The 26,933-nt window shown below is 52.6% G+C and overlaps 10 protein-coding genes across 10 annotated transcripts; 7 read left to right on the forward strand and 3 right to left on the reverse strand.

Annotated features, from left to right (window-relative positions):
- Window positions 1–4: 4 nt before the first annotated feature.
- COCMIDRAFT_39474 (uncharacterized protein) lies at window positions 5–199 on the reverse strand (the record flags this gene model as incomplete). The annotated part of the gene is made up of 1 exon (XM_007692818.1): window positions 5–199. The coding sequence occupies one exon, from the start codon at window positions 197–199 to the stop codon at window positions 5–7; it is 195 nt and encodes a 64-aa protein (XP_007691008.1).
- Window positions 200–549: 350 nt separating this feature from the next.
- On the reverse strand, window positions 550–2,070 carry COCMIDRAFT_28909 (uncharacterized protein; the record flags this gene model as incomplete). Its single annotated transcript, XM_007692814.1, has 4 exons — window positions 550–1,326; window positions 1,397–1,618; window positions 1,718–1,845; window positions 1,914–2,070. 4 exons carry the CDS (start codon window positions 2,068–2,070, stop codon window positions 550–552), a joined length of 1,284 nt encoding a protein of 427 aa, XP_007691004.1.
- Window positions 2,071–3,538: 1,468 nt separating this feature from the next.
- Window positions 3,539–5,327, forward strand: COCMIDRAFT_103427 (uncharacterized protein; the record flags this gene model as incomplete). The annotated part of the gene is made up of 4 exons (XM_007692829.1): window positions 3,539–3,792; window positions 3,844–4,418; window positions 4,475–4,927; window positions 4,990–5,327. The coding sequence occupies 4 exons, from the start codon at window positions 3,539–3,541 to the stop codon at window positions 5,325–5,327; spliced, it is 1,620 nt and encodes a 539-aa protein (XP_007691019.1).
- Window positions 5,328–6,200: 873 nt separating this feature from the next.
- COCMIDRAFT_28911 (uncharacterized protein) lies at window positions 6,201–7,675 on the forward strand (the record flags this gene model as incomplete). The annotated part of the gene is made up of 2 exons (XM_007692815.1): window positions 6,201–6,417; window positions 6,549–7,675. The coding sequence occupies 2 exons, from the start codon at window positions 6,201–6,203 to the stop codon at window positions 7,673–7,675; spliced, it is 1,344 nt and encodes a 447-aa protein (XP_007691005.1).
- Window positions 7,676–8,853: 1,178 nt separating this feature from the next.
- COCMIDRAFT_28912 (uncharacterized protein) lies at window positions 8,854–9,846 on the forward strand (the record flags this gene model as incomplete). The annotated part of the gene is made up of 1 exon (XM_007692816.1): window positions 8,854–9,846. The coding sequence occupies one exon, from the start codon at window positions 8,854–8,856 to the stop codon at window positions 9,844–9,846; it is 993 nt and encodes a 330-aa protein (XP_007691006.1).
- A 1,160-nt stretch (window positions 9,847–11,006) lies between these two features.
- COCMIDRAFT_103382 (uncharacterized protein) lies at window positions 11,007–12,165 on the forward strand (the record flags this gene model as incomplete). The annotated part of the gene is made up of 3 exons (XM_007692830.1): window positions 11,007–11,078; window positions 11,133–11,912; window positions 12,022–12,165. 3 exons carry the CDS (start codon window positions 11,007–11,009, stop codon window positions 12,163–12,165), a joined length of 996 nt encoding a protein of 331 aa, XP_007691020.1.
- Window positions 12,166–12,689: 524 nt separating this feature from the next.
- Window positions 12,690–13,421, forward strand: COCMIDRAFT_103414 (uncharacterized protein; the record flags this gene model as incomplete). The annotated part of the gene is made up of 1 exon (XM_007692831.1): window positions 12,690–13,421. One exon carries the CDS (start codon window positions 12,690–12,692, stop codon window positions 13,419–13,421), a length of 732 nt encoding a protein of 243 aa, XP_007691021.1.
- Window positions 13,422–14,235: 814 nt separating this feature from the next.
- Window positions 14,236–16,080, forward strand: COCMIDRAFT_103441 (uncharacterized protein; the record flags this gene model as incomplete). The annotated part of the gene is made up of 1 exon (XM_007692832.1): window positions 14,236–16,080. The coding sequence occupies one exon, from the start codon at window positions 14,236–14,238 to the stop codon at window positions 16,078–16,080; it is 1,845 nt and encodes a 614-aa protein (XP_007691022.1).
- Window positions 16,081–17,719: 1,639 nt separating this feature from the next.
- COCMIDRAFT_7962 (glycoside hydrolase family 43 protein) lies at window positions 17,720–18,736 on the forward strand (the record flags this gene model as incomplete). Its single annotated transcript, XM_007692809.1, has 2 exons — window positions 17,720–17,983; window positions 18,041–18,736. The coding sequence occupies 2 exons, from the start codon at window positions 17,720–17,722 to the stop codon at window positions 18,734–18,736; spliced, it is 960 nt and encodes a 319-aa protein (XP_007690999.1).
- Window positions 18,737–19,127: 391 nt separating this feature from the next.
- On the reverse strand, window positions 19,128–26,826 carry COCMIDRAFT_7963 (uncharacterized protein; the record flags this gene model as incomplete). Its single annotated transcript, XM_007692810.1, has 5 exons — window positions 19,128–20,270; window positions 20,332–25,464; window positions 25,540–25,794; window positions 25,843–26,505; window positions 26,557–26,826. The coding sequence occupies 5 exons, from the start codon at window positions 26,824–26,826 to the stop codon at window positions 19,128–19,130; spliced, it is 7,464 nt and encodes a 2,487-aa protein (XP_007691000.1).
- Window positions 26,827–26,933: the final 107 nt, after the last annotated feature.

A 26,933-nucleotide genomic window follows, 5' to 3' on the forward strand; every position in this document is an offset into this window, starting at 1 on the left:
TCTCTTACCCTTTATAAATTTTCCGTTCCAGGTGGCCGCTACCCAGTGGTAACCTTTGCAAGATTCCCCTCGATGTGCGATTAGCCGTGTCCGATTCTCCATGACTGTATTTGGACAAGAGGCAGAGGTATATGGCGCATGAAACAATTGGAAAAGCACTATTTCCCATGATATCAATGCGAATACTAGGGGCGAGCATGACTGTGGGGAGCACGGGTAATCAGGACACTGCTCGTTTTGCTTGGTGTATAATAGGTTTTCGCATAGGAATGAGGAGTTTTGTTTGCTGTTTGCGTTTCCACTTTGAAGTGACTTTTACGAGTAACAACAGCAGGTGACTTGCACTTTAGATTATGCCATTGATCAGATTTTGTCTATTTACGAAGGAATATGTACACGGTCCTTTGTTGGAGGTCTACTTTTGGGTTATCTTAGGCATCGTGGGATCGTCGTCTGTGCGTAGCCTTGCTGGACCAAGTCCGGCTTGGTTCCTACAGTGCCGCACGCAAAATTATACAAGGGGTATTGTTGCACTCGTCCAAATAACGCCTACACTATTCGGCTTGCCCTATCCACCTCAATCTTGAACTCTTTTTTCTTGCCAATAACCAGGTGCGGTCGTCGGGCGCCATTTGCTCCAGAGCTTGTGTACGGTTCTTCTAGAGGGAAACTTGGACTCCGTTCCCCGACCCATACTTCAGCCTCGTGGCCGCGGTATATATGGGTGGGGCGAAAGTGCTCGTCGGCCGTCAACATGACCGGCGCATTGGGCGGGAGACTTTCTGATTGCCGTAGCTCTCCTCCAGACGATGAGCGGCGATGGTCGGGCACAGTTCGCTTACTGCCACTGCGCGAGGGCATATCATTCATCAAATACGACTCTGAAATGTTGTCTTGGTTTTTCCGCGGCATGATACGGCGAGGCGGCAGAACAGAACTTGCGCTCGAGCTTGTCGTCATGTGCTGGCTCGCCGAGCGATGCGAGCTGCTGTGGTTGTAGTGCTTGTAGCTCTCGACGTACTCGCTGTCGAAGGGCTTGAGGAACGGGCCCAGACCCGTGATGGTACAACTCATGATGGCGTAGCCCATTTGCCACTGTGTGGCCACAAGGTAGTCGAACGTGTACGACCCAGCTATGCGGTCACGCAGAAAGTACAGCCGGACAGCTGCGATTGCGATGACAGGGAGACGCGCGCTGAATGCAAATACGACCAGGGCTTTTGCGCAGCGTCGCATATGCAGGAAGTGGACTAGAAGCACTGCTAAGGTGAAGATGAAGAATTCGGTTGCCATATCAAGAATGCCGATTGAGAGCCATTTGGACCACTTGTACCGATACAGTCAGTCATTCTGTTTTTTGATTTTTTTGAGTGGAGGCGACTGAGGAAATACATACCCGATTATTGCAGTTGGTGTGATTTAGGATTGTCTGTGTTGGATTACACGGTACAGAGACCAGTACGACAGATATTACGACCCATATGCAGGATAAAGCCACGGTCGCCCATACTGCGATGCGATGCGAGCCTCCGGGCGATATCCGTAGGTGGAGGAAGAGAATGGATAGTTTGGAGGCCAAGATCACAAAGATGTACAGAAGCTGACTTGCGAAACCTTCCTATTCAGACCGTTAGACGTTGCTTCTGTGGAGCCCAGTGCAGCACATCCTGGTGCGGATCCAGCACAAGTCTAGAAGTTGGGGGGGGGGCCGACTTACTTTACCCAGTTGCTCGAGTTGCGGTAACGGTATGTTGTCCTGAGATGCGCCCAAGCCCAGGGTAACAAGGTGCAAAATGATGCCTGTTTGAACCGTGTCAAGCAGCGTCGCTGCCGCAAGCCACCAGTCTAAAAAAGCGAATTTTCAGCATGCGCTACATCTCTAGGATTTGGAAGGAGCAGGACGAAGTACTCACCATCTGATCTCCACTCTTTTAATCTCCATCGCAGCCAGACACGGATCAACGAGCAGCACCAGACAAAAGCCAACACCGAAGCGCCTGTCACGACAATCAGGCCGCGCTTGTCATTGGCGGTGATGACATAGGGCGGAGGAATAACATCTCCCGCCATGAAGAGCAGTGGCAAAGGAGATCAAGCGACAGCGGAAGTGAAAAGAGGCCATAGGATAGCTGTCATGGGACGTGACGCGACAGCGAAGGGATGCCTGGGAACTCTATAACTGACCCTTCTGCTGACAGCCGGGAGATCTCACAAAACCCCTCCAGGGCAACGATGGCAGTGCTCACCACACACACCACACTAGCGTGGCGACATGTCCCGCGGGTCAAACCCCCCCCCCTGGCTCCCTCATTGTCCTTCCGCCTTGCGAAGTGTGGCCCGGTCCCTCGTCGCTTATTACACCATTGGATCCAATTGTCATCATTCCGTGGCCTCGACGGCTCTGCTCAACGAAGCGAGCAAATGCCAAACACGCCACTAGCCATGTCCTAACGCAAAGCAGGCTTTCTGAGCGGGCGGGAGAGCGGTACAGTGGTGACGAATTGTACATGAGCGGAAACCTACCACCCCCATGGATATGTCCGCCGCTCCATGGTGCGGTTGAGCAGAGAAACGCCATATATAAGTATTCAGCCGCGGTCGAAGATTGCAGGTGGGTACGAAAGGAACATTCAAAGAAGCAAAGAAACCGGAGGATCGACGTATCGCGGTCCTATTATTTGTAGCCTACTGCAGATCGCCTTTTTCGTCGAAAAGAAAATTTCCCAAATGTCACTGTGCCGTGTCGTTAGTTCGGCCGATTTTTTCTTTATTTCTTTCAACTCCGTAATCTGCCGTCCAACCGCCTCGTTTCTTCGTAACTTACTCGATCCTACCGGGGCAACATGACCGCTACTTTTTGCTTATCAAATTTCCATTCGTCTCTCCTGCATATTTGCAGCGCCAAGCATCCCAGCCCCCGGATGAGGAAGCGGCCCGCGTGGTAGCAAGGTTTGCCAATAAAACGGACCGACTCGTCCTCGAACCATTCACCACGCTGCGCGCATCTGACAGCTCCGCCGCGGGGCTCCTGTTGGCTGGCCGGTCGCTCTTCTCCTTTGCGCCAATGCTCAACGTGCGGCCGGCCCTCCCCTCCCTTGTCCATACACATGTGCATACCAAGATGGCTCTCACGGCATTGGGTTCAAGGGCATTTCAGCCTAGCGAGCCCCACGCCCAGTGCTATAGGAGCGGCAGAGAGGCAAGCCACCGTTTTGATGGCGAAAGGGCCTAGGTCTGTCTCAGCGAGCAGCCAGCCCGTTTGTCAAACTAATGCGCTACCCAATCTGCCAGAACGTTTAGATCTCTTGTTTTTTTCCTTTTACTTCTTACCTACTTTCAACGTTTCGCGTGATTATTATTTTCCCGAGTCCCAGTCTCTCGGGATTTTCCTCCTCGGGATTCCTTGTTTTTTGATTCGCCTTTGTTTTTTTTCTTCATTCAAACCTTCCTCATATTTACATTAGCTTGTTTAAAAGGCCGTCGTGTTGGTCCCTTGGCGCCGCCGCTGGGAAACCCCGTTGTGCCAAAACCGCTAGTCATGGCTGCTTACCAGAACCAACCGCTCGGTGGCATGGACAAGCAGAATGCGCTCGAGTCGCGAGCGCATCGTCCTGGCTTTGCGGATGATGGCGAGAGCGAGGAGTATCATGATTCCCTGAGGGGACACACGAGGGCGGATCAGGCCGACATGTTGCGCATGGGCAAGGTGCAGGAGTTGAAGAGGAACTATCGGCCGCTTTCTGCACTGGCTTTTACGGTCATATTGCAGGGTACATGGGAGGTTCTCCTGACGTGAGTGACTATATGTAAGCGCTTTTAAGGACACAAGTTTGACAGTAGCAGTGCCACCTACCAAGGTCTCGTTGATGGAGGCCCAGCTGGCCTGATTTGGAGCTTCGTATGGACCTGGTTCGGCTTCAGCACCGTCATGTTATCGCTGGCTGAGATGGCATCCATGGCGCCAACAGCTGGCGGACAGTACCATTGGGTTTCGGAATTCTCGCCTCCAAGCGTCCAGAAGCCATTCAGCTACTTCATCGGATGGATGTCGACTCTGTCATGGCAAGCTGGTACCGCGTCCGGACCGTTTCTTGTGGGAACACTGATCCAGTCCTCGGCCATTGCCATGTATCCAGATTACTCTCCTACCAACTGGCAAGGAACACTCATGGTTATTGCCGTCACCCTCTTGGTCTGGGTACTGAACATTTGGGGCTCCAAGTTCATGCCCGTCTTCCAGAACATCATGTTGGTCATCCACGTATTCGGTTTCCTGGCCATTATCATTGTCTTCTGGGTCTTGTCACCACGAGCAACTGCCGAAGTGACATTTACACACTTTACCAACGGTGGCGGTTGGAGTTCGACTGGCCTGGCACTCATGGTAGGCCAGCTCTCCGCCATCTACGCCTGCATCTGTACGTTTAGCTCCAAGGTCAATCGCTTCTATGACAACACTAACGTTAAGTTACAGGCTCCGACTCCGCAGCCCACATGGCCGAAGAAATTAAAGACGCAGGTAAAACGGTTCCCCGCGCCATGATCGGCGCCTACATCATGAACGGCGCGCTTGGCGTCGTCTTCCTCATCAGCTACATGTTCATGATTACCGACGTCCAAGCCGCCCTCGACGACGCAACCGGCTACCCACACATGTGGGTTTTTGCCCAAGCCGTCTCCACTGGCGGCGTCATCGCCCTCAACGCCATCCCCACCGTCCTCATCTTCGCCGGAACCCTAACCTACAACCTCTCCACCTCCCGCCAGACCTGGGCTTTTGCACGCGACCGCGGTCTCCCCTTTAGCAGCTGGATCGGCCATGTAGACCCGAAGCTCCAGGTCCCTGCAAACGCAGTGACCGTTACGTGCGGTCTAACGATTATTCTAAGTTTTATTAATATTGGCTCGGATGTTGCGTTTAACGCTAGTACGTTTCCCCCCCCCCCTCTTTCCCCTAGCCAGTACGCTATGCTGACAACGATACCCCAGTCATTTCGCTCAACGTCGTCGCCCTAATGATAACCTACATGTTCTCCATCGGCGCCGTCCTCTACCGCCGCATCGTGCACCCGGAACTCCTGCCCTCCTGTCGCTGGTCCCTCGGTAAATGGGGTGTTCCCGTCAACATTGGCGGTTTCCTGTATTCCACCCACGCCTTCTTTTGGTGCTTCTGGCCTGAATCTACGCCTGTGGAGCCCGAGTCGTTTAACTGGGCTGTTGTCATGTTTGGGGCTGTCGCAATTATTAGCGGAGTCGATTACGCAGTCCGAGCGAGGAAACAATACAAGGGGCCGGTTGTGCTGGTGGAAGGGTTTAAGGGGGAGTGACTCTTGGGAGGGTGGGGGAGAGAGGAGGGGGATGATGATGATGATGACGGTGAAGAGTAAATAGGTTGCGCGGTAATTTCAGAGGTATATATTTTTTCTTCTTGTAATTGCGGCTTTGGGCTGCTATGTTGCGATTAGTTCAGATTGCGGTTTTTGAAAGAGGGAATGCGAACTAGTCGGTTCTATAAAAGATGTGTTCTTATTTTTTTTGAAGCTGTGCTTAGGATGAGAACTATTGTATTCTAGATGGTGTCTATGTCTACAGAGTTATGTGACGTGAACTAAAATCTCTTCTAGTTGTTTAGTGACCGGGTTAGCCAGAGCAGCTAGTAATTAGTTATACTACGTATGAACATGTACATTTCACATTGGAAAGCTGTATATCAGACCGATGACTTGGGGTTCCGGGGCAGCCGGTAGAACAAGCGGTCAGTTCGGTAATACAGGATTGGCGTCTAACGTTTTCCAGCTAATCGTGAACGTCGTTGAGGGGCATAGCCCGTATTGAATACCTTGGCAGGACATGATGTCTGGTATAGTCTCATCCGTAAAGTGGGGCATCTGATAAAATTTGCGTCGGCCAACTCTCGGATCTGATAAGATGACAGTCCCGTCACCAATCACATCTCCTATTCTCAAGTCCACAGTGGTAGTGGATCGTCCGTGGAGACTACAAGCCATCGGCGTGCTGTCAACTGCGTGTCTTTTCCGATGTCGGTGTAGCGTCTCACATGTTGTGTTGCTAGCAATAAGAAGCAGACAGTCCGCCTTGTCATCCCTAATCTAATCAGATCATCTCCTACCCCTCTCCTCACAGCCTCGTTTTTGCTCACCCCCACGACCCTGCCGTTATCAGATCAAGACCCCTTCACAATGAGGCTCACAGAAACCCTGAGCAGCGTTAGCTCATCAGGCCCTCACCGGGTTCTCGTCGTGGGCTGCGCTTACGGCGGCATCTCTGCCGTCCTCAACCTCATCGAATACTCACAGGGCCGCGCACGGCAAAGCGTGTACCCAGGCCCGGATTTCAAGGGCGCGCGGAGTCGACGAGGAGTCGAGATTACAGTTATCGATGAGCGTGATGGATATTGTGCGTTTTACCCCCCTCTTCTAGCCGAGGCTTGACTTGTATGCAATTGGACCCCGCTGTCAAATCCAACCCCCCACCATCACCCTCCTTGCCACTATCAGAGCATGACTAATGCTTGAGCCTCTTGATAGTCCACTCTGTTGGTGCGCCACTTGCCCACGTGACACCGAAATACACGGCGCATATGTGGAAGAGGTTCAGCCATTTAAATGAGTTGAAGCAGCCGAATCTACATTTCAGGCATGGAAGCGTCAAGAATGTCAACCCTGAAGCCAAGGTTGCCGAGTGGTGCGATCGTAATGGCCAGGTGCAACAGCAGGCATATGACTACCTTGTCATGGCTACAGGGCTGAAGAGACCGTTCCCCGCTGTGCCAAAGTCTGGGACTTTTGAGGAGTATCAAAGAGATGGAAAGGCGTTTATTGAGAAGATTACTGGTGGAGACCCGTCAAAGTACGAGGGAAGAAGGGTAGTTGTTATTGGCGCCGGCGCTGTCGGAGTCGAGTTCGCCGCTGAGATCAAGTCCTACTACCCGCAAATTGCCGTCACACTGGTACATTCGCGGAGTGAAGTCCTCTCATCAGAGCCCCTGCCTGCAGAAGTCAAGGAGCGCGCAAGGATTCTTCTCGAGGAAGAGGGTGTTTCTCTGCGTCTCGGCAGCCGGGCTACCATCACTGATATGCCAAATGGCCAGTACACCGTCACACTGGCAAACAACGAAACAATCACCGCAGACTTTGTCATTGACTCGACAAAGAAGGGCACACCTACCACTGACATCTTACCTGCGGAATGTCTAAATGCTGACAAGGAAGTCATGGTACATCAATCATTAATGTTCAAAGACACAATCGCAAACGCGTCCTCGCACTTTGGCGTCGGCGACGTGATTGCGTGGACCGGCATCAAGCGTGCAGGCAGCGCAACAGTCATGGGCCAAGCCGCCGCCCAAAACATTTACTCCGCCATCCTCAACTCCGAATTGGACTCCTCTTCGGAGCAGTACGCGACGACGGAGCTGCCTGCTTGGGACGCAGTCATTGGTCTGGCTGTCGGTAAGCAGTGTCTGACGTACGACCCAACCAACGGCATCAAGTACGGTGTCGAGGTTATGAAGGGTTACTTTGGTGAGGACTTGGGATGGGCAGCTAATTTGAAGTATCTGGGCCTTACGGATGTGGTAGAGAGGGCGGATAGCCCCGTTGAAGAGACAAAGATGACAGAGGTGGGGATTAAGCCTGTGAGCGCGCAGGCGTAGGCGTGCATTGATGAGATGAGACATGATGATATACGGGATTTTACCTTTCTAGCGCAAGAAGATGTTTACATGTAGTGAGAGAGCTGTCCAACATGACTGATTGTCATGATGAGAGAAGACAATGACAACAACAACGATAACAATGACAATAACAACACACTGAAAGTGAAGAGGCAGATTCGTTGGGACGCGTAGGTAAGGCTCATGGGGTGCTGGGAGAGGCCCCTGCATCCGCGTGGTGAGAGCGCATTGTTGGGGACATACGAGGCCTGGGCGGCTGATGCGAATCTATCGCGAGAGACACGAGACGACACGCAACGTGACTTGCAAACCAAATGCGCTAAGGCGATAGGAGTGGAGCCCGCTAAACCAGATGCCGATGCCGTTGATGCACGTTGACTGACGTGCATGATCCATCTTACCAACACCCACCGCCTTTCTCCCATCGCAACCAGACGTGAACGAAGACAACGACCCCGGAGATCCAGGAATCCAACAATGCGGAGAGTCCGGGTCAATCTCGAAACCGGGGAGCAAATGCCGCGCCGTTATTCGTCCCGTTGCCAATTTCCCGCTTAGGCCGGTGTTCCGACCAGGAAAGGGGGCCGCGGTGGCTCATTCATTCACTCGCCCCCCTAAACTCTCGCAATTCCATCGTTTCGCCTGTTTTTTTCTCCTCGTCGCATTGTCGTCCTCGTGGGCTTTTTTTTCCCAAGAGCTGCGGGGAAAGCAAAAAAACGTTCGCATGCGTTGGAGTCGTGTGAACATGTCATGCGGCGTCCCACGCGACAAGCCATGCATCCCACTACTTGCAACCATCTCTGCGTGTTGGAACCGCAACTCCCGCATTGCGAGCAGGCGTTCTAGAAGCGGTTGCTAGGATGTTCCACTTATTTTGAAAACGGATTGCTGCTCACATGGTGGCCGATGCGTCTCCGTGGCTTGTCCTAGTAACTCGACTAGGCTGCCAGAATGATATGTATCCTGTCCCGAGGTCTCCATTTATGTCTCCATCACTTGCGCACTGTCTTCGCGTCCCCCATTACGCACTGTTTTGATCTCCCACGGTCTTTGCTGTAAGGCTGACACTGGGCAACATCAATTGCATACTTTACACTGCTTCGACTGAGTGAGCGCACTGTTTGATCGAGTCAGGACATCCTGGCCGCACATACACCATGTTTCCCAGTGTAAAGGACCGAGCACGACAATTGTTCGGGGAGGCCGCCGTTCCCGACACTCCACCTCCACCTCCAGTTGCAACCGGTAGGAGAGGCGCTCCGATAAAGGCGACAGCAGCAGCAACAGCCAAGTCGACTCCAGAACCAAAATCACAACCAAAAACACCCGCAAGGCCCTCAAGAACCGACCCCAAGTCGAAGAAGAGTGCGCCGCCACCGCCGGTCGAGGAGACACCAAAGCCTATAGGCTCATGGCCGAGCCCATTTGAACAATTCAAGGCGAGAGCGGCGCCACCACCAGCAAAGGTGACGCCGCCAACGCCATCAAAAACTACATCCAAGTCAGCGAAATCTGCTTCTGTAGTATCGAAGTCAGTCAAGACTTCCAAAGAAAAGACCGAAAAGTCTTCAAAACCAAGCGACAAGAAATCGCGCTCAAAAAGCCCTCCGACCGCCAAAATCGCACCCACTCCGAAAAAGGCCCCAGAACCCAAAGTCGTCGCAAAGAAGAAAGTCGAATCCAAACCCGCCCCCGAGCCCAGAAAACCTGCCACTCGCCCAAGTCTCTTCTCCCGCACAACCACCTCCTCCACCTCGCGCCCAAAAATCCAACGCACCTCCTCATCCTCCTCCCTCGACTCCGCCTCCTCCTCAGACGAAGACTCGAGCTCCTCTGACGAAGAATCAGAGGACGAAGACGACCTCCGCGCAGCCTGCATGCGCGAAGTCAGTAAAATCACCGCTCTCAAGGGCAAAAACCTCGCCATCCAGCTCCGCCAGCGCTCCTCGGGCGGCTGGTACGCTGCCCTCAAAGATGTCGGTGCAGACAAGTACCTCAAGATGTGGATGAATCGCGATAAGACATTTGAGACTCAGGAGGAGGCGCTGGAGGCGTATCTAGTGTTTGTGAAGAAGATGGGGTCCGATGTGAAACTTTTTGGGCCATTGAGTCCCAAGGTTGGGGGGAGAGGGAGAGGGTTCTTTTCTTAGATTCTTTTTTTGATGAGACCTTGTGTGGGGGTGTGTTGTTGGAGGGGGGAAGGAAGTTGTAACACCACCACCACCCCCCTTTTTTTTACTCTCTTTCTTTACCTCTATTTCTGGATCCCGACGACAGGTCTCTCTCCTTCTTTTTCTTTTACGAGACACGCTTTTTCTGGGACTGGATTCATCAGGCGAGCAGACCCGTTTGCTCGCTCTTCTTCTTTTATCATTGTAATATGTACGGTGTAAGATTATGTACGATTAGGAGATTTGCAGGTTTTCCTTTTTTTTCTCTTCTGGCCGTTTGGGCCTTACTGGCGCTGGGGTAATCTGGACGAGGAACTTTAATGATCTTGCGCTGGCTGGCTGGATATATACCCCACTCTGGATTGTTGATGCGCAAGGTTCGTTATCAAGGCGTTAGTGGGTGAGCTGAACTGGATCGATGAAGTTATGATGGATATTGGTCTTAATGGTAATACTCCTTTTCTCCTTCTCTAATATGTTGTCCATGGAGACAAGAGACACGTGCGTTTCCATCTGATTTTTGGAATTTAGCTATTCATTCAAGAGTCACTGCGTTGGAATATGCGCTTTAGTTACAAATGACATGCTACTTTTTCTGAAGATTGAACTGAACCAAAACGAAATGTCTGAGTTGAGTGGCGAGGTTGCCCTGCATCACGTACCCTGGCGACACAACACGTCATGTTTTCGTATGCGACGCCTCACATCATAATGGAAAGGCTATGCATCATCTCAAGATAGTAGGATATTTTCTCGAAGCGCTTTCTTAGCGGTTTGTCTCTTATATGTAGTAAACTGCATCGCATGTGTTGCGATATTACATGATTAGTTCATAAACACCAACATGCACGAAAATTAAATATGCAATGTTCACAACGCGTTGCTGCGCAAGATACAGCGCTTTGTAGAAGGACATCAATGCCTTAGCTCCACCTGCCACATATTGTATGTTAAATTGATGCGACGCCTAGTTACCATAGTCGGAAATGTACCTACGCCAGTTCAAATCATTATGACGACATGACATGCAACGTCTTGGTGGACCATATGCTATACAAAACCCTATAGCTTGGGTATTTCTTTGCAAACAAACTAAACAAAAATTCACGAAACATCCAACATATCGAACTGTATACACCATGGACACCATCAAGAAAGCAATCGGGAGCGCCTTCGACCCCAACACCGACATTCCAGACCTTAGCGGAAAGGTTAGACCCCATTCACATAGCGCATACTTAGATTCAGACTTTGATTCAAGATAGGTCTACGTCGTAACAGGCGGCTCCGCTGGTATCGGCTATGGCATCGTTGCCCATCTCCTTCAACATAACCCGGCCAAGATATATCTCCTCTCGAACAAGGAAGACCACGCTGAAGAGGCCCAAGAGGCGCTCAAGGAATGGGGCGATGCCAGCAAGGTTGAGTGGCGCAAGTGCAACCTGGAAGACTTGAAGCAGGTGGATGAGGTAGCCAAGTCACTGGCAAAGGAGCTCGACAGGCTCGACGCATTGGTCTGCAATGCTGGCCTCGGTGTTGGAGTGTACAACGAAACGCGCGATGGCCTAGACAGTCACATGCAGGTCAATGTCTTCTCACAAGCCCACCTTACACTCACGCTCTTGCCCATTTTGCAAAAGACGTCAGACTCCCGCATCGTACACCAGTCGTCCGACCTTCACAGGGGCGCAGACTCGAGCATGAAGTTTGAATCAATCGATGAGATTAACCAGGATATCGGCCCCACGAAGCTCTACAACCGAACCAAACTGGCACAGATTCTCTTCCTTCGCGAACTCTATTCCCACATTAAGGCGGGCGACTTTGGAGAGGTTACAAACAGTTTGGGTCTGCCGTGGATCAACGCAACACACCCTGGAGGTGTGTTGACCGATCAACAGAATCAAGCTATTGAAGCGTACGGCACGCTTGGCAAGGTCGGCGTGAATGCTGTGCGACCATTCATGAAGGACCCAGTGGCTGAAGGCTGTCGACCTGCTCTGTTTGCGGCGGCATCGCCAGATATTGTCAAGGATCAGATCCAGGTGAGTCATCCAAACTTAGATGCATTGTTTTTTTGAGGTCGCTATACCAGGGGCGATGGGATGGCTCGGGATTTTCTTCCTGTTTGGATTACTATGCTAACGGTTCCAGAACTCATACATTGTTCCTGATAAGAAGGTAACAACGCCATCGAAGCAAGCCCTGGACGAGAAGCTGCAGGCAAATGTGTGGAAGTTGACAAAGGAGGTGCTGGAGTCAAAGCTTGGAAATTTGCCGTATCAAATGAAGGTTTAATTTGTCCATGCAGAGTAGTTCTGTAGAACCAGTATCGGACCGACTCTACGATAGGATACCAAGCCAAATAATTTAGTATAATTTTAGATTGCATCTTGAACCATGAGTGGTCTTACAGCAGCTTGTTGAGTCACAGCAGAGTTCCTTGCTAAACCCTACGCGTCAGCGATCTACATTTTGCTCGGATATGCACGAAAAGCGTGTACAGCGTTTGTCTTACACTCACTACCTGTCGGTGCATTCCCCGTGTTGTAGTCCCGCATGTAGTACCGTATTTGTCCAAAGGGCGTGTTATCTTGGGCGTTACCCCACCGCCAACGTCATGCCTCCAAGTGGGGTTACCCAAGTGCCTCCAAACAACGACAACAACAAGATGCACCAAGTATATATATTGTCGAATCGCATCGCCTATAGTCATCAAAGCAACTTCTCATCCTTCTCCAAGTCATACTCAACTCCTCTAGTGAATTAATTTGACTCTACTATATCGTCCCTGCACAAGTCATCCAACGCGACTAGTCAGCATGGCCAAACTCACAGACTTCAAGCTCCTTTCATTCGACGTCTATGGCACGCTTATAGATTGGGAGAGGGGTGCTTTGATTGGACTTGAGCCCCATTTGAAGAAAGCTGGCAAAGAAAACATTGACCGTAAGCAACTCTTGAAAACCATGCACGAGATTGAAGCTCGCGTCGAGAGGGAACAAGGCCACCTTAAGTACTCCGAGGTACTTGCCAAGGTCCTCCCTGAGCTGTGCGAAGCAATCGGGCTGGAGAAACCAAGCGAAGAAGAATGCGTCAAGTTTGGTGCAAGCATTGGCGACTGGCCCGGATTCCCCGACATCCCTTCTGCGCTGGAGCGGCTCTCCAAGTTCTACAAGTTAGTCGTCTTATCCAATGTCGACCACGACTCGTTCAAGAGAGGCAATGCAAACGGGCTCAAGGGCTACAAATTCGACGCTGTATACACGGCCCAGGACATTGGATCCTACAAACCTGACCCCCGGAACTTTGAGTACATGCTTGCTCATGTCAAGGAGGAATTTGGCGTGGAGAAGCACGAGGTGCTGCAGACGGCGCAGTCGCAGTATCACGATCACCACCCCGCCAAGGATATGGGCATCAAGAGTTCGTGGATCTACAGACCTGGGGCTGTCATGGGGAACCGCGATGATCCGGTATATACGTGGAAGTTTGACACGCTGGCGGATATGGCGGATGCGGTGGAGAAGGAATTTACAGAGCTGGGACAATGAATGTAAAAAAGAACAGGTAGTAGTACGTAGCCCTTGGTATGAGTGATTATTTTCTTTTTGAAAAGGAAGGAATCTAGAATGCATGTACATCGAGTCTAGCCTGACAAAGTATGCGAAGCTTTGAGTTGGACCAAAGTTTATTTTCATCGGCGTCAGAATAATGGCCGCTCAGAGTAACCAAATTTTTGGTGGCTGGATTACTATACGCTAGTGTTGCGGGGTGCAGGCGGTCTAATAGATAGTCTTGACCTTGCTACCTGCATGCATATCGGTCACGCGCATATGTATATTCTACCGACGGAGATAGGACCCCTGATGCAGATTTCTAGTTCCCTTCCGGCTGTAAGATGCATCGGTGGGTGAGAAAAATAAAGACATGTCCGGCTGAAGACAAGCATGGATGGCGCAACCGTACCAATTCTTGCGCTATCGTGGTCCATCCACAATCCGCGGTACTTTCGGTCTCTACTGTAGCGAGATATATGGGACCAATTGAATTTTTTTTTAATTCAGGAACAGGTTGTCTAGAATGAAAGATGGCACTTGTTCCCGGCAAGACTGGGCTCGACCTTGATATGTACTTGACTCGGACACGATCCTAACGGGGCTTGGCAACGTCATACTGGCCGGCCCTATGCCTTTTCTCCACACTCAACACCAGATTTGCCCATCGCGCACCACCCACCGCCTCAACTAGCGCCAACAAACGCTATTCTGGCCGCAGATTATCCGCAGTAGTAGCTACTTCGAACCTGGAGCCCCGCAGTCTCTGCGTGACCTGCTCCCTGGCACCCTGCAGCACACATCGGCAACCATGACGGACCGACTCCCTGGACCATCTGCTGCGGTACTACCAGCGACGGTACCGGAGCAAGAAAACACTATAAAGGCAAGCCGTTTCCCCCCGAGATGGGCGAAGAGGAGGCTCGCCATCATCATGATTTTCTCGAGTAGCACGGTGTTTCTCTTTTGGTACTTTGGTGCCTTCACCTATGCGAGGCCAACTTATCCTCCGGCCCTGCCACAGCCAGGAACGCCACAACGGCCGAGTCCTCCAAACAAAGAGACACCAGACCAGTCTCTACTCATCAACCTTCCCGGATATGGCAGCTTCCAAGGCACCAAGCTCCTGACGGATTTCAAGAAGTCGGAGACTTTCAGCAGGCCTGTAGATGCTTGGTTCAATGTCGAGTACTCTACGCAGCCGGTTGGATCAGGCCGATTCAAGCCAGTTACCTGGCCCGCGCCTTTTGATGGCACAAAAGATGCGACAGCGAATGGACCGGCTTGCTTCCAGAACATGTACAGCTCGTTGGGACAGTCTGAAGCTTGCCTCACCATCAACGTCTACCGACCATCTGGCGTCTCCATGGAGAAGAAGCTGCCGTCTTTGGTCTACTTGCATGGCGGATCATTTGTCTCTGGTTCTCACAAGAGTTTCGATGGTGCCACGTTTGTTGAGAGAAGCACGGAGCCTCTCATGGTCGTCACAGTGCAGTATCGCCTTGGCGCACTAGGCACTCTCCCCGCAAAGTTTATGCAAGAAGAAGGCCTTTTGAACCTAGGGATCCGAGACCAAAAGATGGCGCTGGAGTTTTTGCACAAGTACATTGACCACTTTGGAGGCGACAAGGACCAAATCACGCTCAGTGGTCAGAGTGCTGGCGGCCATGCTGTTGGCATTCATCTCTTCCACAACTATGCTGAGGATGCTGGCAAGCCACTGTTCAGCAAGGCTGCCATTTCTTCTGGTTCGCCGACTGCACGTGCATTCCCGGGTGTCGACTATCCACTCTACCAGCGCCAAGTTTCAGACTTTATGGATTACCTTAACTGCCCTGAATCACCCACCGCGGAAGCGCTTGCGTGCCTGGAGGCATCTGAAGTGGGTGATATCCAGTTCATTTCGTCGTCAATCTACAACGCCCACAACTACAACATCACATGGCCCTGGCAGCCTGTTTCTCCAGGACCACTCTTTGAGAAGCGCGGCTCGACGTCTGGCGAGGAGGGAACCTTTTTCAAAGTCCCTCTTCTCATCTCCTCTACCACCGACGAAGGCAAAGCTTTCGTACCACAGGATCTACGCACTGATGCCGAATACCTCAACTTTTGGGAAACCCTCACCCCAGGCCTGAACGCCGAGGATCTTGCCGATCTAGAGCGATTGTACCCTAACACAAAGATTGCACCGGGCACATTGGGCTACGTCTCCGACCAGTTCGAGCGTCTTTCCGCCGCATACGGAGACTACTCATACATCTGCCCCGTTCAGGACACCGCCGTTGTGCTCTCCTCTGCCTCCGCACCCGTCTACAAGGCACGCTGGAACACACCCAACTTCTCGCCAACATACAAAGGCATACCCCATGCCAGCGACTCGCTCTACTTCAACGGCCAGCTCAGCACGCAGTTTCCAGAAATCTCGGTGCTCTACAGCGCATACTGGGCGAGCTTCGTCGTCAGCGGTGATCCAAACACGCACCGTGTTGCCAACGCTGCGGTGTGGGAGAAGTACGAGGGCGCGGGAAGTAAGCAGTTGGTTGTTAGTCCTCCGGATCAAGGGGGTGCATACATGGAGGATGAGGGTGTGGCGATTCGGATGGAGCAGTGTAAGTGGTGGAGGGACCCTGAGAGGGAGAAGAGGCTTAACAAGTAAGCGCGTCTTAGTGTAATGATAATTATCATTAATGAATAATATCTTCGGCACTCATTTTCCCCTTCGAAGATTTGATACGTGCATCTAGATACTATTCTCGTCAATTACGAGTACTTGGAGTTCCGAAGTGAGATTGGGGTAAGATGAGTTTTATGTAATACATCTCCCTGTCTAATCTCACCTAGGACAATACGATGATAAATCGGACCATTAATTTTTTTTAGAATACACTGAGAAATACGTATGTATTTACGTTGAATCATGCTCAACAGGGGCTACGTCATCGGGAGGCTGCGGCTACTCGTTGCTGCTGACTGTGCTCGTAACTATGTTTTGTATGCTTTTCAGACAAAGCTTCAAGGCGGAACGGACGCGGAAGGTAACCGAGTAATCATGGAGAGACGGCGACTTGGCTCGGTATGTGTTGGGCATCAAGTGATACTGTGTGAGGCGGGAGGGTAGCTTCTAAGTTTTTGTTGATGGCGTTGGGATATGGGATTTGTGATAGTATGAGGCCGATCTAGGATGTTGGGGCATACGGATGCTACGGAACATCGTCGTCTGATGCAGCCATCAGGCTGCTGGAAGCCCATACAGGTCCTCGTCCATTGCTTTAGTGGCGGCTTGATAGACATGCCACCGTGGCTTCAAGTACGCCGTCTCCTCTCACTACACATAATCATCCGTCCATACATCACTTGAGATGTGCTTCGGCTCAAGCACATTGCTCAAAGCCGGACCGAGATTGTTGAAGAAAAGGCAGGTGGTTGTGATAGTATGTACTGGAAGCGAAACTAAGGTGAACGGCGTCGTCACATCGCGTCTTGGTGTCTTCAGCCAAGGGCCTCAAGGTTGCATACACGATGGCATGTCTTCTCAGTAGTCGACGGGGAATTTGCCTAAACAAGGCCGAGGGAGCGAGAAAGACTAGTGCATGGCGATCAAAGATACGCAGACGCCGCCCGAGGTTGCGCAATGGAAGGATGTGCAACTGTTCGGCGGGAGGCTGCAGTCGCTTGGGGGGATAATGCATTTTACAGTTTGCAAGAAGGAGATATTCCGGCACCTAGGCAGTGCATATCTCTCCAGCCCGATCACGTGTTCCTCGTGTTCCTGACGGGACAGCGGGCGTAGTAGCCCAAAGAGGCAGGACGAAACCCGAGACCATACCCAATGCGGTAATGTATACTGGTCCGGGCGGGTTTCACACACCCAACCCATTGGTTCAATTTTGTTCCGAAGACCTTCTGCGGGGCCTAATCCCCCCGTGCCTATCATAACCCACACCCTTCTCTAAGCCACCATTCACAGACGCCGCTAGCCTGGCCAAACGTGAAACGCCATTTATTTTCCCTTCCTCCCAGTAAACTAGATTGTCCTTAGCATGCATATCTCAAAGGCCATGTTCGGTGTTTCCACCAGTCACGAAACAGCCCACCGCATAACACCCTCTCATTCAACATTGTGAGCTAGGGGCCCGCTTTTCTAGATTCCGTCAAAGTCCTTGAATACAGACTAAAAATATGTCACTATATATCTTATGCTTGGACGCTGCTGTTGTAGTTGTTGCTCGTCCACCGCCCTCTCTTCACATCCCCATTCTTTTTGCTTGTTTCTGGTCTTACGCCGGCTGTCTAAGATGCGTTACTCCCTTGTTGCTTCGCTGCTTTCTGCAGTCACCGCAGTCTACGGCTATGCCAACCCCATGGAATGCACGGGAATCTGCAACAACGCCCACGATCCCGCCCTCATTCGCCGTGCCGATGGTACCTATTTCCGTTTCTCGACTGGCGGCAAGATCGCCATCCATACCGCGCCCAAGATCACCGGTCCCTGGACTTACAAGGGTGCTGCCATTCCCGCGGGTTCGAAGATCAACTTGCCTGGCAAGGATGACCTATGGGTATGTTCGATTCCGAAACACCGCCATCTCTCCACACCCGGCTAACATACCTTACAGGCCCCCGACGTGACCCTGGTCGGCGACACATACTACCTCTACTACAGCGTATCCTCGTTCGGCAGCCAAAACTCCGCCATCGGCGTAGCAACCAGCAAAGACCTCTCTACATGGAACGACCTCGGCTCCACAGGCATCCAGTCCAGCAGCGGCAAAAACTACAACGCCATCGACGGCGCCCTCTACTGGGACGGCTCCAAATTCGTCATGTCCTTTGGCTCCTTCTGGCAAGACCTCTTCAGCATCGGCATGACCAACCCACCCCTCAAAACCAGCTCCTCAACCGTAACCAACATTGCGTTCAAGCCCGAGGGCACCCACGCCCAGGAAGCTCCCTTTATCGCGCTCAACGGCAAATACCACTACCTCTTCTTCTCCGTCGGCAAGTGCTGCGCCTTCGATGCCAGCAGGCCCGCCCCCGGCGAGGAGTACAAGATTCAAGTCTGCAGGTCTACTAGCGCTACGGGCGGGTTTGTCGATAAGAACGGTGTTGACTGTACTCGCGGTGGCGGTACTACTGTGTTGGAATCTCACGGCTGGGTTTACGGTCCGGGCGGTCAGGGTGTGTACTACGACCCCCAGCTGGGTCCGGTGCTTTACTACCACTATGTTGATACCCGTATTGGATACGCCGATGGCCAGAAGAAGTTTGGTATCAACAAGATTAACTTTTCGAGTGGTTGGCCTGTGGTGTAAATGCTTTGGCCTGCTGCGCTGAGTGTTTACATACATATGCTAACGCCTTCTTTTGCTTCGGCAATTTCTTGTTTATATTTTATTTTGTATATAGGAATATATCGCCTCACATGCCATGAACTTTGGTACGTATAACAAGTATCCTTGTTTAAAGCTCATTCGCTATTTTTTTTTTTGCACTGCTGAAGTCGAATCTCACTGGATGATCACTGAACCTCAAATGCACGTCGATATGTTTTGAAATCTCTGACATTTAATATGAAAATCAAAAGACCAAGGTACTATATCAAACAACGCCCCCTTCCACCAGCCCCGAGAACTAAGGTAAAAACAGAGAAAGCTATTTCATACAGACATTACACAAATCATACAATCAAACATAAAATCAAACTTAAGCAGCAACAACCAATGACGACTTAAGATGCGAGCTCTTGGCCGCAATCGACAGCGCCATAGCGCTCAAACTAGGCGCCTGCATGATATCAAAGATGGACACTTCAGCCCCAGCCTTTGTCGCCAGCGTATTCCTCAGCTCCACCGCGGTGAGGGAGTCGACACCAAAGTCCGCCATGGGCTTATGCGGGAACACCTCAGCCTCAGGAATCATAAAGATGTCCATAATCTTAGCGGTGATCTCGCCGGCAACGGCGGTAGCAGCCTCCTCGAGCGTGGTGGCGCTTGAAATGCGGCCGGCGAGGGTATCAGCCAAGCCAGCATTTGCGCTCTCATCGCCCGACGAGCGGAACTTGGCGGGCCAGAAGCGCAGGTCACGAGATGCTGGGCCTTCGTCCCAGAGGGCGCTGGTGGGTGCCGTGTTGATGCCGAAGACGAGTTGAGTGGCGAAGGGCGAGGTGATGGCGCAGGCGAGGGACTTGAGGACATCGCCTTCGGAGAGGACCATGTGGCCGAGCTTCTTGAGGTAGTTGTGCGTGTCATCGTGCTCGGCGACGTATCCGACGTTCTTGACGGCGCCGATGTCGATGGAGACGCAGGGGAGACCGCGGCTGGTGCGGTGCGCTGCCAGTGCGTCTTGGAAGGCGCCACCCGCGCCGTAGTTGCACTGGGATGCGATACCAATGATACCGGCGATGGACGAGAGGATAACGAAGAAGTCGAGAGGAGCGGATTCGAAGGCAGTGTGTAGGTTCCAGGTACCCTGTACCTTGGGACGCAGACCGGTCGTGTAATCGGCAAGGGACATTTGCTCGAGAATCGAGTCGCGGAGAACCATGGCACCCTGGATCACACCGCGGACGGGAGGCAGGTCCTTGACGGATTCAACGGCGCGCTTGACATCGTCCTCGTTGGCAATGTCGCAGGCGACGGCCCTGACTTGGCATCCGAGGTTGCTCAGGTCGTTGAGAAGAGGAGCGGCCTTGTCAGCGGCATTGGCACTTCGAGAGAGGACAATGAGGTTCTTGGCTCCGTGTTCAGCGAGCCAGACACAGATGCTCTGGCCGATACCTCCGAAGCCACCGACGACGACGTAGGATGCGTCGGCGTGGAGCTTGACAGTGGGCATCTGGCGGACAACCTGTTTGAATGTTAGCAAATGAACTCGAGGATTCATGTGAAAGAATGGGGGTTATACATACCGGTACAGTACTCTCAGGCTTGACTGAAAGAACAACTGTTCCAAGCGATCCGCTCGACTGAGCGCTGCGGAAAGCCTGGACAGCGTTGGAGATGTCGTGCACCGAAATCGGTACACCACGAATCTTCCTCGCCTTCATGAGGTCAAGGGTAGAAGTCAAGGCGCGGTGCACCTGGCGTCCCTTGTGCTTAGCCAGCATGGTGACATCAATTGCGGAGAAGGTGATACCGCGAGCGAAAGCGCCCATATCCAGGCGGCTGTTCTGCTCGAGATCCCTCTTTCCAAGCTCGAAGAAGTGACCGAGAGGAGCAACACATTCAAGAGTCTTGTGCAGCAGAGATCCCTCAAGGGTGTTGAGGACGACGTCGACACCGCGGCCATTGGTCCTGGTCTGGATGGCGGTGGCAAAGGCAGCGTCGGTGCTTGGGAAGATGTGGTCTCCCTTGAGGCCAATGACGCGCCTGAGGAAACTGTTGTGCTCGGGGTCGCTGACTGTAGCAAAGATCTCTGCACCGACGTACTTGGCGAGCGAAACAGCGGCTTGACCGATGGCAGAGCCGGCATCGTGGATGAGAATGCTGTCTCCCTTCTGGATGTGAGCTACATCCATGAGTGAGATGTAGGCCGTTGCATATGCAACTGGAAGAGCAGCAGCAAGCTCGAAACCCATGGCGGCTGGGAGTTGTACCGCACTGGTCCAAGGGACACGGATTCTGTTGCCAGATTCGCCATCCATGACGATTGCGACACGGTCACCGACCTTGTAGCCCTCAGATGCTGCATTCGCACCGACTTGAGTCACTGTACCAGCACACTCGAAGCCCAAGGTTCGGTCTTGGATAGTGTTGGTTGCAGCACCAATGTCGCGAGGTGTGATACCGAAAGCTTGAGGAGAAACCTCAATCTCATCGGCCGCAATTTCGATGCCTGACTTGTCGGCGCTGGGAGCGAACACAAGGCTTTCAAGATGTCCAGGGTTCTCGATGGTAAGGTGGACAGAGCTGTCAACAAACTTCTGCAGCACAGTGGTGTTTGCCTCGTCAGTGTCGGGGAACCAGACATCGTTGCGGGCATGGTCTTTGAAGTAGCGCAGGATGTTGATGCCGTCGCGGTCAGCGAACTCAAAGTCCCGGGGCTTGTTCTCGGCGGGGTTGGCAAAGAGGCCGGCGTAAACGCTGCTGACGGCTGAGACAGTGGAAGCGGACCAGACCTCTGCCTTGGAGTTGAGATCGAGGGTGGCGAGGAGCTTGCCGACGTACTCGAGGCGGAGGATACGAAGGAAACCAGAAGCCAAGCTTGAGAACGGATCGGCGCTCTCCACTGTTCCACCCTGAGTGACCCAAAGCAGACCCTTGGACTTGATGCAGGCATTCTTAACTGCCTCGAACTGCGCATCTCCGGGGTTGACGAGAAGCTTGCTTGAGACCTCAGGAAGGAAGACAACAACCTTTCCTTCGCAGTCGAGGTTGTCGAATGGCTGGACAGTGGGCTGGGAGTTGGTGATGGCACCAACAGCATCAGTCAAGCTCTTCAGCCACTCCTGGGGTGGGCTCAGCGTAGGGATCGCAATGACAACCTCTTGGTGGTATGAGGGGGCCTCAGTCTCCGTGGAGGACATCAGGACGCTGTAAGCATAGGCCTCGTTGCTTTCGCAGTCACGGACCTCAGTATCCAGTCCAGTGAAGCCGTTCTTCTTGAGCACGTCATTCCACGCCTCGGCTGTCAAAGAAGGAGTCAACAAGCGGTGCTCCTCGTCGTCGAGGCTCTCGTTAGATAGCAGGCCGAATGTCATGTGGAAGTCTGGTTGGTCGTTGGTTCGCTCAATGGCGATTAGCTTGCCACCAGGCCTGAGCAACTTGTGCACATTTGCCATAGTCTCGTCGACGGATCCGGTCTTGTGCAGTGCCTGCGAGGCAATGACAAGATCGTATGATCCGGCTTCGAAGCCCTGCCCAGAAGGATCCTGCTGGATATCGAGCGTGCGGAACGACAAGATGCTCTTCCATGCTGCGAGGTTTTCCTCGGCGGCATCAAACAACTTGTCGGAGGCATCGGTGAAATCATACGAAGCGCAGAGAGAATCCTCGACCCCAAGGGCTTTGAGGACAGGGTAAGTTGCGCTGCCGCTGCCCGCGCCGATCTCGAGGATCTTAGCACGAGGATGCTTCAATCCGAACAGGCGAACAAGCTCTGCAAGTTGGTTCCTGCTGCGGTCGAGGTTGAGAGACTCCGTGTAGAAGCGTTGTAGCAAGTGGTTCTCTTGCATCAACTCCAACGGTGCTGCGCGTCCACACAGGATATCGGCCAAGTGTGGTCCGACCTTGCAAACAAGGGCTCCATTGGCACTGACAGCCGCGACTTTTGCAATGAGCGAGGCCTTCTCTTCCTGTGTAACAGAAGCGACCTCATTTGCTGAAGCTTGAGACTCCATCCATTCGTGGTAACGCTTGAAGTGCTCCTGAAGACCACTGACCTCTTCAGGAGTGATGGACGCAAGAGCATCCTTGATGAACCAAGAGCATGCCAATCTGGTATCGGCCAAAGCTTGCAGCTCAACGAGATCAGGCTCGCTGGACAACTTTTGCTTGATGGCTTCTGGCTTCATCATGGTTAGATCCGGAACCCACTGGGGAGTGAGGAACTTGTCGTTTTCGCATGGCTCGCGCTTATTAAGAGCGTCACCAATCGACTGGAAGAGGAAGTCCTCAATAGTGATGACAACGTCTCCCTCGGCACCATCGACGACAGTGACTGCAGCCCTGAAACCCTGCTTGTCGTTGTCGCGCACCTCAGAGAAAGCACTGAAAGTGTTGGGAGCGCCGTGCTTGATGCCTCCCGAGATCCACAAGTTCTTGATGGAACGTGGGACTTGTGCGGATGGCAAATGAGCTCCGGCAGCAGGCAGTGCTGCATAGATTGCCTGAAAGACGGTGTCAAGGGTTGTTGGGTGGATGACGTGCTCGTGCTCAAACTTGTACGGCATCAGGGAAGCCGTGTCCCTAGTCTCAATGGTTGCGAGAGAGCCCTGAGGACGAGCTTGCACTGCCTTGAGATTCTGGAAGATGGGACCGTGCTGGATACCCACACGGTGCATGGAGCCATACACATCTGATGGGCTGACACGAGTCCTGTACTCCCTCTTTTCGCGAACAGCCACAGGGGCCTTGGGTGCGGTCTTGCCGTCGTACTCGATGCAAATGAGACCTCGGCAGTGCTCATTCCACTTGTCGTCGTGAGTAACGGAGAAGACTTGGAACTCTCTCCAGCCCCTGGCGTAGATTGCCTTATCTCCGCATGGCTTGAGTGATAGTTGAACCTCAATGCCGTTGTCGCCCTCTGGAATGACCAGTGCAGCAAGCATGTCAATGTCACGCAGGCGGTATCCAGTGATGACCTTGTCAGTCTGCTGCTGAGCTTGGAGAAGACCTTCAAGAGCCATGCAGATGAAACCTGCTCCAGGATATACGACAGTACCCTGAAGCATGTGGTCGGTGATCCAGGGCATAGAAGAAGGCTTGATGACATGGCGCCAAGAAGGGTTGATGCGGTTGGTACCAGTGACAAGGGAACCAAGCAAGTCGTGAGGTCCCTCAGACAACATGCGATGCGCCCTGTTCATGCGTGGCTCGTACCAGTGACGGAGCTGATGATTCCAGGCATACTTTGGAAGGTCGGTCAGTACTCGGCCTTGGGTGGTGAGATTGACTGCGGCCATCTTCAGTGGGAAACCCTTGTGGGTCAAATCACACGCCAGCGTGTGCATGGTGTCGACAGCGTTCTTCTTGCGTACCAAGCAACTGGCATAGCCAACTGTGGAACCGTTGAAAGCATCAAGCGTTGTAATGTCCTGGATAGGGCCAGAGAGAGCGGGATGTGCGCCAAGCTCGATGACCATGTCAACGTCGCTAGGCTCTCCTGGGGCAGCAAAGCACATGTTGGTGAAAGCCTCAACGAAGAGCACTGGCTGTGTAAGACTCCTTACCCAGTGGTCCGCAGCGCCGATTTCTTCCACGTTTGTCATGCGCTCACCAATGGTGGGCGAAGAGTAGATGATGTCACGCATCTTTGGCTGGGGCTTGATATTCGCGTTCAGCCAGTCTGCATAGGGCGTTGCGAGGGGCTCCATGTGGTGGGAGTGGTATGCCGCAGGTACCTGGAGCTTTCGTGCAAACACTCCCGCCTCCTTGAGGATCGTCTCCAGCTCATCGATCCCGGCAATGTCTCCGGAAATGGTTACGCTTGAAGGACTGTTCTGGCATGCAACAAGGACATGGCCGGCAGTGACACGCTCAACGTACTTCTGTACATTGTCGACACCAAGACCGACCGCCATCATACCACCCTTACCAAGGTTGGAATACTTTGCCACGTCGGCAGCAAGGAAACCACGAGCGTAGACTACGCCCATAGCGCTGCGGAGATCAAAGACACCTGCAGCGTAGGCACTGGCAATCTCACCACTGGAGTGACTGCACACCGCCGATGGGTTCACGCCCCAGGACTCCAACAAGCGGACCAGTGCGATTTGCACAGCAACACACACTGGCTGGCCCAGAGCGGCTTCGTTGACTCGGGTCGTCTTCTCGCTCTGGTAAAGCTCTTCAATCAAGCTCCATGGGGCGCCAAACTCGCGAAGGTACTTGTCGGCCTCGTGGAGTGTCTCGCGGAAGACAGGGTAGGCAGAAATGAGCTCACGTCCCATGGCCCACCACTGGGCTCCCTGACCCGTGAAAACAAAGCCGATTCTTGGGACATCGCCCCTTCGCTTTGGCTTCATCTTTCCAGCATCAATAAGTCGAATGAGTTCGGAGATAGAAGAAGCAGAGGTTGCTGCTACCCAAGGGAATGCTGAACGACGCTCTCCGAGGGTATATGCGAGGTCGTTCTGGTACTCGATGCTATCCGTGACATTTTCAAGATGGTCCCGGAGGTTGGAAACCATTGCTTTAGCAGCGTGCTCATCTTTAGCGCTGAGGACGTAGACCTTGGACGGGAGGGAAGAGGAACTGCCAAAGGAACGCTCGGCAGGCGTGAAGTTCTCGAGGATGACGTGGGAGTTCGCGCCACCGTATCCAAAGTTGTTGACTGAGGCGCGGCGAAGGGATGCATTCCAGGGCTCAGTAGCGCGGGGAATCTGCAAGGCGAACACATGTTAATACGCATTCTTCCATGATTTTGCGAGTATAGAGGGGACTGGTGGGACACTTACCTTCAAGTTCCACTCTCCAAGTTTCAACTTGGGGTTGATGGTCTCTAGGTTTGCCGCCGGGGGGATGAGTCCCTTCTCGATGGCCTTGACGACCTTGACAATACTGGCGAGACCAGATGCACACTCAGTGTGGCCGACATTGGGCTTGATCGAACCAATGGGTAGCGGGGTAGTGGTTGGTCTTGAGTCTTTGAACACGGCAGCGATAGCGCCGACCTCTAGGGGATCACCGGTTGGTGTTCCGGTTCCGTGGGCCTGGGCAAGGTTAGTCATGAGCATTCAGGGGTGGATGATGGCAATTACCTCGAAGTAGCCCGTGTCTTTCGGGTCTAACCCAGCCTTTTTGTACAAGCGTCGCATCAGGTCTATTTGCGCTGCTTGACTGGGAGTAGTAATTGTCTCCGTCTTTCCGTCCTGGTTGAGACCAGTCTCTTTAATAACACACTGAATTGGGTCGCCATCGCGGATGGCATCATCCAGACGCTTCAACACAATGGTTGCTGCGCCTTCTCCACGACCGTAACCGTTCGCGCGGCTGTCGAACGCAAAAGACCGACCGTCCTTGGAGATCAGTGCGATAGAAGACATGGTGATGAACATGTCGGGATTTAGCATGAGATTGGCGCCTGAAACCACGGACATGTCGGACTCGCGATTGCGGAGGTCATTGCATGCTTGGTGTAGCGCAGTGAGAGTTGTTGAGCAGCCGGTGTCAATGGACATGGAAGCTCCTCGTAAATCGAAGTAGTGAGAAAGACGGTTCGATGCCATAGCAGAGCCGACACCGACAAGAAAGAAACGCGGCAGTGTTGTGACGTCGCGAAGTCCAGCATCGTGGTAGTCCTTGAAAAAGGAACCTGCGTAGACTGATGTGTTGGAACCAATCACGTCCTCCATGGTAAGACCTGCATTCTCGAAGGCCTCGTAGGTGCCCTCGAGCATGAGCCTGAACTGGGGATCCAGGCACTATTCTTTCGTTAGTACTTATGGTAAAAGTGAACGGATGGTGATACTTACTGCAGCTGTCTCGGCGGGAAGGTTGAAGAACGTGGCGTCAAAGTTGCCAACGTCCTCATCAAGGAAACATGCTCCCTTTACGTTTGTTGTATTGAGGTTGTCCGGCCGAGGATGGTAGTGGCCGTCGATTTTGAATCTGTCCTCTGGGATTTCGCTCCAACCTGTTCGTCCTTCGGCGCATAGTTGCCAAAGTTTCTCGGGGTCGGTAGCGCCGCCAGCGAAGCGGCAGCTCATGCCAATAATGGCAATGGGAACACTGGGTGCAGACATCTTTGTTGAATTTATGTGCAAAGGGACTATGTCAGAGATGGATCATAAAATGTGAAGATCCGTAGTCAAAGAAGATGTCAAATCTGTGCCCGCTGTGAGGAAGGGTG

Source organism: Bipolaris oryzae (genome assembly GCF_000523455.1).
Source record: "Bipolaris oryzae ATCC 44560 unplaced genomic scaffold scaffold_142, whole genome shotgun sequence".
Classification (NCBI taxonomy): domain Eukaryota; kingdom Fungi; phylum Ascomycota; class Dothideomycetes; order Pleosporales; family Pleosporaceae; genus Bipolaris; species Bipolaris oryzae.